Source organism: Anarrhichthys ocellatus, unplaced genomic scaffold, assembly GCF_004355925.1.
Source record: "Anarrhichthys ocellatus isolate YVR2014 unplaced genomic scaffold, GSC_Weel_1.0 scaffold12, whole genome shotgun sequence".
In the NCBI taxonomy this organism is placed as follows: Eukaryota; Metazoa; Chordata; class Actinopteri; order Perciformes; family Anarhichadidae; genus Anarrhichthys; species Anarrhichthys ocellatus.
Window position 1 is genome coordinate 6,748,150 of NW_022280042.1, and position 12,477 is coordinate 6,760,626.

General features: G+C 47.3%; 1 protein-coding gene across 11 annotated transcripts in view; it reads left to right on the top strand.

Moving 5' to 3' along the window:
- The first annotated feature begins 889 nt into the window (after nt 1-889).
- Nucleotides 890-12,477, top strand: part of LOC116385940 (muscleblind-like protein 2a) — a 39,578-nt gene continuing 27,990 nt past the window's right edge. For 2 of the 11 annotated variants that reach the window (XM_031851748.1, XM_031851741.1), the window contains exons 1-2: nt 2,754-4,658; nt 9,862-10,747. In XM_031851748.1, the coding sequence (XP_031707608.1) occupies nt 10,574-10,747 (174 nt within the window). In that variant the 5' untranslated portion in view covers nt 2,754-4,658; nt 9,862-10,573. The other 9 variants (XM_031851747.1, XM_031851742.1, XM_031851738.1 and 6 more) reach the window with 8 other exon arrangements.

Below are 12,477 nucleotides of genomic sequence, written 5' to 3' on the forward strand. Positions count from 1 at the left end.
CTGTGTTCATTGTCCGTGCGCTCAATAGGCAGCACATGGCGTGGGCAGCAGTCAGTGGGGCTAAATTTGTGCCCCTCTGCTCATTCCGGGGATATTTGTGACTTGCTCCTTGTTGACTCGTTTGCGCTTCTTGCTGACAACGGGTCTCTGTGTGTCACAGGCCGCTAAATCCAGCCAGCTGCATGCAATTAGGCTGCAAAGTGCCGGGGATGTGCATGCCCCTCTGCAAAGCATCGAGTGGTGACGGTGTGCTGAGTTAGAATCTTTCATCAGCTGATAAATCAAAATTAAATGTATTTTCTGTTGTTTTTGCTGTTAAGTTTCTCTTGAAATTGCAATAATAACATCATAAGTCAATACATCTGCATACTGTATATCTATATCATGATAGAATGAATATGAAGACATATTGAATTATATAATTATGAGAATGAATACAGTTTAAATTGCAACAGGTTTTGTGAAATGTCTTTAATCATGTTGTCGATGGCAGGCTATTTTGACGGACAGACAGGCAGACAGACAGACAGGCACTGGTCCATAAATCAGTGGCCACATCTTTCGCCACAGGGAGATTCACTGTTGTTTCCTAGGTAACAAGCACCCCCTCCCTTTACCCTTGGTTCATCTGGACTGTACCACTTTTGCTGTAGGGTTGGAAATGTGTTGTTTATCGAATAGAAGTAAATCCCCGTGTTAAAATTGAACGACATGTACTAACACATACCAATTTTATACTGTTTGTCTTTTAGTTTCAGCTCATAATATCCGATATAGTTGAGAATAAACGCGTATTTAATGTGTATACCTTAGTACTAACCCCCTCGCGAAGCACATTCAACATTCCTCGAACTGTCAAAATCGCTTGTTGCTTCCTACCCTAGCCCTAAAAAGTAGTTAGCGAGCTAGCGCGTAGCGAGTCATAGCTTACTTCTGCACGTTTTAAAATAAAACTGCAAAAAGTGTCGCCACGGCAAAAGAAAAAGTGAGGAGTCTCATTCGAAGACCATTTCGCCCCCCACCCCCCCACCCCGACCCGTCCTGCACAACCCAAATAGCGCTCTCGAGAGGCGGTGGTGTCGGCTGAAGCGTGCAGCTGGATGTGACAGGTTCGTCATCAGGTAAGCTGCAGGTAGCTAGCTTAGCAGCTAGCGCAACGTGCCTCTGGCGCCTCACGCTTGCAAGTAGAAGGTGGCTAAAATGGTTGTGATGATGCTACTGCGGTGTCGTTACCACTGGGACCCGATGTCTGGATTGCTACGCTAATGAACACAAGTAAAAGCAGCTCCACAGTGACATGCGTAGTGGTGCCTGTGAGCTCTTTCCTGCACAGTCCTGCATGTTGTTTGCTAAACGCGAAGCAACCAATGTCTATAATTCAATCACTCGGGGGACAGGTTCGATAATAACACATTTATTGTAACACATATAATATTGAAAATTATGTCTGTATATTTAATATTTTAGTTATTGTGGATTTTTTACTTATTTAATATTCTTTACTATTTTATTACTTATTTATAATACTTGTTTTGATATTGTTTTTTTTACTGTCTCTTGTCTATGCTGCTGTACATTTCCCCACTGCAGTACTAATAAAGGATTATCTTATCTTATTTTACAAGGTGCACTCCTATTCCAGTGTGCAAAGAATGAACTGTTACTGTGTGTTACCTTCAAATGCAGATGTGAAAACACAATAACCGTAATTGCACCTTGATTTAATGGGTTGTTGGATTTTGATCGCTGTGTACAAGAAAGAATAGAGCCGTTCTAACGAGACGTAAGTGGAGGCACATTTAAATCTACTGCAGGTTGGCAGAGCTGGAGCCTTCTCCCACCTGGGTGAGGTTAATAAGTTGTCATCCTGCTATGTCATGTACAGTAATTGGTCCTTCTGAAAATGCAAATTGACATCTCGGAACAAGAATTGCACTGGTGGAAGCAAATGAACTATCAGTAGAACAATATCATTAATGGAATATATTGTGCTCATTAAGGCTATTAAAGCAATTTGCACACTTGAGTAAGACCTAGCCGTCCACAGCGCACTAGGACTGTTCGGAAAAGGGACTTTGTATAATCAGCAGTATGAAAAATCGGCCTTTAATGTTCTAGATTAACCCACGGAAAACAGATGTTTGATTCCAAGCCAGGAGGTGTTTTAACGTAAATAATCCAGTACTTCCTGGTTGATCTTTTTTGTGTTTCATTGCACAGCCTTGAACTTGCCCTAAACCACACTAGTTGACCACTCGCCCACACAGCCACTTGTGTATTCTCTGTCATCATGTGGACTTCAAGCGGAAGGAAGCGCAACTCTCTGCCGCTTGATATTTGATTACGGCTAATAATAGAAAAAAGACAGCTGCCTTTTCATTGATCTGTCATCGGTGCCCTATTTCTGAGCCCTGTTCTGTCTCCCTCTCTCTCTCCGTGGTGTTCGACTATCCAATAGCACCGCCGAAAAAAACAGCCTTTTCAAACTGTTTTAACCCGTCAATTCTCATTTTGCTGCAATTAGCCATTGTTTTTTGGGAAAGGCTCCTTTTGTATTTGAAAGTGAAGGCACTCGGGGACACGGGCTCTTAAATCTGGTTGTGTGTGAGCGAGCGAAGCCGTTTGGGGTCAAACAGGACAGGGATAATAAGGGGGGGGGGAGGGGGGGGGGGGGTACGACGTGGGAAGGAAGTGGCTCAGCGTGTTTGTCTGCCAGGCCTTTGTTTGTTTTCCTGTCGGACAAACCTATTTAGAAGGTAGGCTATCTGAGGTCTGCCGATGGAAATTAGCTACAAGCAGCAGGCTTGTTACGCATTTATTATTCAGTAATGTGGTTATTGAGAAGTCGGTTTGCAGCCAAATGAGAAATTGATAAGATTCATCTGTGAGCGATGGTGGAGCAGGCTGGCCTGTCCAACATGCTGTTTGCTCTGGATGAATGATGTAGAGTTGTTTAAGTCAAGTTGCATCCCGCAGTAATATACTGTTGTTGCTGCTCCTTTAATCTGCTGCGTGTAGCATAGTGAGACTACATCCGCAGAAGGTGTAAGGTGACACTTTTGCTTTTCTCTAAGGCTGACACCCCCCCACCTCCCTCTTCATATAACGGCAGAGCGCTCGCCTGTGTTATTTCATTACAGGTGCTCTGATGCCGAAGATGACGTCAGTGTTCGGCGTCATTCGCTGAGGTAGAGGATATTTCATGCCAGAGAGATTAATCACCTCAAACCCCCCCCCCCCAATCGCCCCTGATCCATTTGACAAAATCTATTCCCTGTGGAGCGTCACACTATGAAAGCATAATCAGACAGTAAATACGTTTGTTTATCGTTGAACTGTAAAGCGTGTTGAGCCTCGTTGATGTCAACGAAACACCCAGGCTGCTGCGTCATTCACAGCCTTTGTATGAGAGAGAGAGAGAGACAGACGGTACAGCTGTTCTATTGAATCTGGATCGAAAAGTCATGAAGCTGCTTCTCTGACTCATCAGTTCTGTGACGTTCCGGTTTCTCGGCTCGTGTGATGCCGACCGGCATGTCATCGGCTGGGTGGAGGAGGAGAGGACGGGTGGGGGAGGAGACAGACCAAGCAGTCCCAGCCACCACCAATCTTCCCTTTTTTTCCCCCGAGCAAATTCCGATGCAATAACAACAACAGAAATGTTTGCCACTGTGCGATTTTGCAGTCCAGTAATCAGGAATTTGAGTGAAACTGGGCTCGAAAGATATGTTTGAGAAATGGGTTCAAACGTACAGGTGAGGGATGGAAAAGAGATGTGTGTGGGAGGGGATGAGTTTAGAGGTCGGATGCTGAGGGGAGGTAGAGGAGAGTCAGTGCTCTGGTTTCCTGGGGGGGGGGAATGGTGTTAAATGTGATGATAGAACACAGACAAGGACAAGGCTGATTTTCATTATGCGACTGCAGCGACTCCTTGATCACTGCTTACTTGTTTTGCCTTGTGGTACGAACAAGTCTAGACTTTACATCTTTTTCCTATTGGGAAACAATTCAGGCGGTGCTGATTTGAATTTGAATATAATCAAGTTCACAGGGAGAGCGATGGAGACGGAATAAATAATACGCCAGCTAGTTGAGCAGGGCACGAAATTGGGGAAATACCTTTTTACGATCAGCATTCAGGGGTTGTCACTGTAAGCACAGTTTTTCGCCCTATCACACAGCCCACTCTGCTCCAATGGAGAGGCACAAAAAGCAGTGATTCAGTGGAGCCGCCTCTCCATTGGCTGGAGCTGTTAAGGGGCGGGGCCTTGCCACAGGCTGGTGTGCAGGAAGGGGCTGGCTTTAAGGGGTGTGGGGGAGTTGGCTGGAAGTGTTTCAGCCAGATAGTTGGAGGAGACACTCTTCTGCTTCCTGCCTGCCCGCCTGCCTGCCTCGCTCTCCGAGAGACTGAGAGAGAGAGAGGGAGAGAGAGAGCGAGAGAAACTCCCTGTCTAGGCATGGACCCCCGGCTGCAGCACTCGGCAGCTCGCGAGGAATGACAACAGTTCACTTGGTCATTAACTCCGGTCGCTGAGGCTGAAGGGAAAGCTGCACTGTAGCTCAGTGTCACAGAAGCGCCGGGTGCCTCCTGTGTTCGGGACAGCAGACAGACAGACAGACAGACAGACAGACAGACTACGGGACCCAGTGGAAACGAGGTGGGAAAGAACCAGCATATTGGCTGGCTTTATCTCTTCTTTTTTGTGTGTTTTTTTTTTGCAGGAGTTTTGCTGCAGTGTGCTGCATACCAGTCTGGGTGGGGAGGGAGGAGAGAGCATGTTTTATCTGCGCGAGAGAAAGAGTGTGAGGCTGAAGAAAATATAGTGTGTGTGTGTGTGTGTGTGTGTGTGTGTGTGTGGGGGGGATAAAGGCACAGGAGTGCTGGGAGCCTGCAGCCACGCAGTAACTACGCTCACTGCAGTTTCCAGCGCTGTAATGGACTTTCTCTTTCGACTCCAGAGGGAGAGGCATTATCGCAGCAGTGTACTTGCCCCCCCTTTCCTCAGTGCAAATGTCAGAAGCTTTCTCTTCTCTTTTTTTTGCCACATGGGCTACACATTTTTTCACTCTCTAGAGGAGTGTGGTATCCGCGCTGTGGTGTTCTCGCAAAGTTTTTCCCCATACAGTAACTTTTTAAGGGCAAAGAATGTTTGGTGTTTACGTACGTGGACACAAATAGCTGGAACTTCACAGTTCTAATAAGGCCCACATCATAATTAACCTGATGTGTCAGAAGAGGCACGGTTGACGTGTCCCCCGGCTTTCCGCCGCCTGTCTAGATTTAGTTTCGCGCTAGACGCTGGGCCTGGAGCGGTTCAAGCGGTGGACATCATCGCCTGCGTGGAGAAGGCCGGGGTGGTGTCATACATCTGGCTGTGGATCAAGGGGAAGTGGGTGTTTTCTAAAATGGAACATCAGTTCAGCCCTTCCTGTTGCGAAAAAGAATGGGGATAATAAGCCTCAGACAAGCACCGAGTCCTGGCTGCAAGACCCTATCAGCCAGAAATCCCCCTTCCTCGGAAGTGACTCTCCTGCAAATTGCAACTCGAGACGGTATTAAAAGGATTTAGTGGTTGGTAGACATCTTCTGCATGAAAGAGGGAGTCTGATTGCTCTGTGACACGAGGGTGAGTTTGCTGAATCATTCAGCTCTTGTGTTTTCAAGTGCTGTAATCTGTGGGTTTAAGATTTCAACTCATTTGATATCTCACTGTACGAGAGCTTTCATCTAGCGTAGTATTTTCCAGTGTCAACAAAAAAAAAACAGCCGCTGTAGGCGCAGTGCTCCTGCAATTTTCACCTGAGACCTTCAGATCAAGTGGGCTCGGGTATCCTGTTAATCATCATGTTTATCTGAACGGCGCTGGTCACCTCTGGCTGCCAACTACACTGTAATTAGCTGAGTCCTGTGGCGACGCAAGGAGTAGCACTTACACAGTAAACAAGTCCATTTACAGAATGCAGTGGCTGATTTCCATCCCAAATACGAACAGGACATCGGGACACTGATCGGGACAGTCCCACATCATGCGCAGGGCCATTCGGGTCACCGTGGTTTAGCTAAGGCTATTATGATATGGGGCACACCTACCTGCTGACTCGGTGAAAACGCTTCTGTTGCCTCTGAATGGTAGCTTAGTCCTGGTACAGCCTCTGCTGAGCCCACTCACCCGTCCTTATCGCTAATGGCACTTGATGATATTGAACTCGAGGAGCCGTAGCTTATGCCATGGACAATTTCATAAGCATCATAACGTCCATAGTATTAAACAGGAATTAGGCTGCGGGGTATAGCCGCGTGCTCTGATCCTCTCTGGAGGACGCAGAGGAACATTTTGCATGCCGGTGATGTCACGCTGAACGCTAGGTTCGCTCTGTTAGGGACATTTTGATTAAACCTTTACTGTTATGCTCCCTCACTTTCCATTACTCGCTGGAAACATTTTCCTATTTCACTTCAACAATGAGGCCCTCTCTCCACGGCCTTGAAAAACAGCGACCACGTGTTCCTCTTGGCCATGCAAATGACCATAGAAGTGTGGCTTGCCGGCATGAAATGGTAATAAATGGAAATGCAGCCACTCAGGTACATCCAGCTCATGTTTGTCGTCCGTCACGGCCATTTGTGTTTCTGCTTTATTTTGCCGACAACACCTGGCTGATGCCACAGCAAACGTTGTCGCGAGGCTCGCGACCAATGGAAACCCCTGGTAGCTTATCGTCTCTGCTGAGCAAATACAAGCAGCCAAGATAAACTGCAGCGCACGGACCGAGCGCACAGATACCAGACTAATGGGTTACACGCCTGGTATTCAGAGGGCAAGCCAATGACTTTCACTCGAGACGCCCCAGTCCCGCTGACTCTCATTCAATTAAGCGGACTGACCAAGATAATGCCGCTGCCAGCTGGCCTTAGTAAGTGTCAGTAATCCATAAAGTCTAGTACTGTAGTGCTGTTCTTCACATCTCTGCCCTGCTTTATCAGGTCAACCTGTCGGTCCGCTGTTTGTACTGAGAAGACAAAGACGTCTTGCAGGAATAAACAGGATGTACAGCAGGGTTTGGCTCTTTGGGCTTTATTAGGTATGTGGACCTGTGTAGCTAAAAAACATCAAATATGTCACTCTTAGTTCTGACAATTCTGTCGAAAAAGTGAGCAGCCATTGACATCCACACACCCAGGCCGTCTGGTGTTAAACTATGGCATCTTTTTCAGCCAGATTAAGACTAACCTTTGATCAAGCTCTACTTCTATCATTTTCTTTTGGCCCTGGAAGAACTGCAGAAACAGAACCTGGGTCAGTCAAGGTGCACAGCAGGGCTTATCTCTGAGGTGAAAACATTGGGCACTGTATGGTCCCTTCCTACCTGCTGACCATCTGTCTTTCCCTTCATGCATTGTGCTGGAAGCTCGACCGCTAAGCCCGGCGTAAACTAAGCCAGGCCTGCAATGCACTGTCGGCGTAATGCACCAGCAGAAGCTAAGCTAGCCCGAGCCACGGTCGGAACCAGACTAAAAGCAAAACTGCATGCATCGCCTCTTACCTCAGCTGGAGTTTTCCAAAGCGGTCATTATGGCGAAGCAGTTTCTCATGCTCTTAAAATGTGGATGTTGTGGTGCGACAGAGGTAGTAGTTTTCCCCCCAGGATGACAGCAGGGGAGAAGGAGGGCTGAGTCATCTAAAAGCAGGTTAGCATGACACATCCATCTCTTTAAAGCTAATTTGGTGAAGCACACTGCAATAAATACATGGTTAGGTGCTCCAGCTCGAAGTACATCTTTGTTCTTTGAAAGCTAAGCAAATGAAGCAAATGTTTGTGTTTTGATAATTGACTTAAAACTTTCCAATGATTGTCAGACTTTATTGATTTTCTATCATTTTCTATCAAGTTAACTCAACAATCGATCGTCTTAAAGCAGATTTTGCTCATCACCCGCCTTAATAATAGCAAACGAACAGTTGCTTGGACAGCAGTTGAGTTTGCTGGGCATATTGCACAACAGACACTCGTCTATATATACAGTATGGGAAGAGACATGCGGTCATGTTGCTGCATGATTATCATCGTACCCCTCACCCACATGGCAGTCTTTGTGATCTTCAGTCCTCACCATTTGTTATGAATACCTTTGCCTGTGGGGTCCCCTGTGAGCTTTTTTTGATGACCCCAACCGACCCTTATCCAACTGGCCCACTCGAATTTTATGAAAAGCTCTCAGTGCTGCAAACCAACACTTTCTCCACAAAAAAATACAAATTGGCTGTGTTCCCCCAACCATTTCAGCACAACTTCTTCCATCGTTTGAGGCCAAGTCATTTCCCATACCGACTAAGTAGGTTAGCTTGATCGCAGACTTCTTCTGGCTTCTAAAATTAGAAGAGATTAATTGTGAAAGGTCAGATCTGACATGATTCTCTTACCTGACTTTCTCTTTCCGCAGCGATTGGCTGTCTCCCCGGGGAGATGGTGTGAAATTAAATCCCGCCTTGGAGAGCGGAGCCCGGGCATCGGTGCGATCGGGCGAGGAAGCTTCTCATCTCGTTTCACATGATCAGTGCTAAAGTGGGACAATATGATTAGCGAGACAATGGTCAGGATTCATAGGCTTGGAACAGTTTAGCGTTTTCCTGGGTGATTTCAAGGGCGAGCATCTTTCGTCGTCTCGGGAAAATCAATCTGTCCTTTTGACCGAAAAAAAAAAAGAAATCAATCGCAGCCTGGAAGATCTTTTTATTCGTAACACAGGACATATGGTCTTTTTGAGTTCCTCCCTTTGATCTTTAAGACATCAAAACAAAACTACAAAAAAGAATTCAGACGTCTTCAAGACGCGGGATGATTTTTGTACATCTACAGGCCAAAGATAATGTACACCTGTGTCCCTTTACAGTAATGTGGATGGAGTCTCAACGTGCCTTCGTTAAGATCAAGTTCAGATATCGCTTTCACAGTGTTGGTGTTCTCCCGGTCTGTTTTCCGTGGGCGCTTTACACATGTTTAGAACAGTAAAACGGGGGAATCTTTTAACCAGAGCTGCATGTTTTTACAACCCTTCTCCTCCCTCAGTCTGGTGTCCTCTCAAATCCCTGTTTCCCACCCCCGGTTAGCTGAAAAACATTTCCAGATGTGCCAAGAAAAGAGCTCCTTGCGCAGTAGCTTATTGATGGGTTTCGTAATGCCCGAGCTAAAGGTCACTTCCTCAGATTGTTGCTCCACCTATTGTCCCCATTCTCTCCCGAGACGACAGACGGTCACAGAGAGCGTTCACAAGATGAGCACATACCCCCCCCGTGAATGTAAATTGACAGGTCGATGTCAATGATTCGGACGGTAGGACACCAGTGAATATTGCAGGACACTGGGCCGCGTCATAATCGTGTCTGGCATATGCATCTGTCTCGGTCCCTCTGTGGCTGCTGGACGGCCGCCCGGAATAGTGCTGCGCCGCGCGGTTTCCTATCGGCTGCACCGTCCCGCCGTGCACGGCTCTACAGGGCTGGGTTGGACCCTTTTCTTCTTTCCTTTCTCCGCTCAGACCCGATGCTCTTGTCCACCGTCTCACGCCGTGGAAGCTTTTTTGGCTTTGTGTGCAATACGCCGGAGAGCCTCGCACAATGGCTACACAGCCGCGGTTGGGGGACTTCAACTCAAGTGGTTTCGGTATAACCTCACAGCTGCCTTTTCTCTGGTTCATCAGCCCTGTACACCCCTCTGGGGCAGTGTGCACACAAATTCAGATTGACATGCATACACAAACACTGTTAACGCCTGTTGAAGCCCATTAGAGAAACGGTTGCCCATCATATTTAGCAAAGCGTTTTCTCACTCTGTTTCTCTCCTTCTCTTTCTCCATTTCAGATTGCTGACAGAAAGTGCCTTGTGAGACGACATCTTACTTGAAGATCTCCCGGGCGTTTTTACCCGATTTTTCCCTTTCTTGGCTGCAAACCTGACCCCTGAACTGTTTGTGTGACCCCCAAGCGAAGCGGGCGGAGCTACCGCACTGCTGGCCGAGGTGCCAAAGCTCCGAGAGAGTAAGTCGCGAAGACTTTTGAACAATAGGAAGCCACATACTTTGTGTTCGAAAACTGTGCCATTGCACCTCGAAATAGCACCACTTTTGCCCCTCCCCCCCCCCCCCCCCCTCCAAACACCCACCCTTGCACAGATATCATCACTCATACGAAGGTCATTTTGGAGACATTGGTACAACAAGTAGAGCTTGTCTCTGAGCATGCCCCCTCTGCCGTGTCAGAGGTCTGCACCCGGGACTTACTGATTGATGAACAATTATCTGTGCGACTGACGAACCCCACAACAGCAGTGCAGTCCCATGCGCCGGACACCGAGACTTTTGCCAGTCCATTGCCTCTACTTTCCTGTCCGCGAGGACAAACCCCATCCACTGACCTGAAGCAGATCACTTATAGCGGCATGTTCCTTCACTTTTAGTCTTTGTATTTTTTTCCCCACTGGAACACTCTGAAAACCTCCTCCTCAGAGGATAGCCTCCTCCTAAAAAACCAAGTGGCTCCACTCCACCCCAGCTTCCGCAGCCGGCGTTGCTGACATGGCTCTAAACATTGCATCGATGCGGGACACAAAATGGCTGACCCTGGAAGTGTGCCGGCAGTTTCAGAGAGGGACTTGTTCGCGCAGCGACGAGGAATGCAAATTCGCCCACCCGCCCAAAAGCTGCCAGGTGGAGAACGGAAGGGTGATCGCCTGCTTTGACTCGCTAAAGGTGAGGACTTTTTAGAGTTCCGTTGGGATCCATCCTCTACTGTTATTCTATTCTCCCCCCAGAGTATTACAAGCAGATTATTTGTCATGAATGCCGGGTGTACAGGTAACACTGCAGCAATCATGGTAATTTACTTCTCTCCACACAACGATTTAAAGCAAATATGAATAATTGTGTTGCGTCCCTGCAGCACCGATATAGTATCTGACATCAGATGTTACAGCTCTGTGGTTCCTAATGGTCGATGGGTGTAGGTTGTCTGCTCAAATTAGCACGTGTGTCAGGTCTCCACGCCGCTCTGCAGTTAGAAGACCAGCCTGACCTATGAAGCTAAAGGCCAGAGAGGTCCGTTGTCATGTTCACTGCCACCACAGGTGTGTGTGTGTGTGTGTGTGTGTAGTTTTATACGGTAAGTTCTTCTAATGTTACCATGCCGCGTCCATCATCTGATCGCCTTAACTCATTCCAGGGCTTCTATTCCTGGGTGCACGTCAGCTGTTACACACAACCAACGACCAACATAAACAGCTAGAGCCTGCTGTGTAATGTATGGGTCTCACGGATCCACTTTCAAGACAAGGTTTTTTTGTCAGAATCTCACTTTGTTCTTATTGACTACATTTGGTTGATACAGAAATGCACTGGAGGCCTTAAAGCCATGTTAAAGTATTTATTCCTTTAATAAAGCCCTGTAGTTTATGTGTTGACCCCTCTCTTATTGCACAGTTTGCTCTTCATAAGTGGTCAAATATCTTAAATTAGCTTAACACTTTCAAAGTCCTCCCCAATTATAGCAAGGCCGCTTCACACCAGCCCCGACATGCTGCAAATAAAGCAACTGCATCCAGGAGCAACCCATTATTTTCAAGCTGCGTTGAAATAATAAAAAAATAGCAGTGACAATGATAAATAGCCAAAGAAACTAGAGCAGAACACTGAAACCGGGTTGAACCGTAGCTGCGTATCACAAATACAGCAGTGCAGTGTGGCGTGTGCATTGCACATTTTTCAAGGTTGTGTCCGAGGTCACAGAGACTCGATTCCCATCATGCACTGAGCTGTCCTTGAGTCCGACGTGGTAGACGTTCCTCTGTGATCCCTCCTGAACGCTCCTGGTTAGCCTTCCATCAAGATCTCTGGAGTGTGCGTAGAAGCCCTCCTCGTTACGAGTCGCTCATGGCTCAAGTTATTTAGTCCACGCTGTGAAAACAAGCGGCGGCCATGATGCCGTCAGGCTCGACCGAGTTATCGCCCGCAGCCGCTCTCAGTGACATCCCTTCCCAGATGCCAGATTTTGCGCGCCGTAGTGCCGTTACGGTTTGACGAGCTAACAGCTGACTCGGGATCGATTTGCCGCCGCACATGACATGACTTTGCTGTTCCATGAAAGCTCCCAACCAGTCGTCCCCGACTCTACAAAATAGTGGCTTTAAAGGCAATCTGTTATCAATTCATGCATCATCTGTACCTCAATGTCCTGTAGCCCCTCTTTGCCCCTGTGACCCTACTGTACCACCGCTTACTATATGTTCCTTTTAATATTGTTAATGGAGGAATTTTGCTGCTGTCATTGTAGGCAAATGGGCAAATGCAGCTTATTTGTAGGCCGATCTGACTGTAAGTGCAGCCTCTGTCTCACTCTCTCTGCCCCTCTTTTCGCCATACAACCCGGTGACAGATCGAGAATACAGGATTCTCTGTACTTTTAACTTCAACTCGCCTCCTCCCCC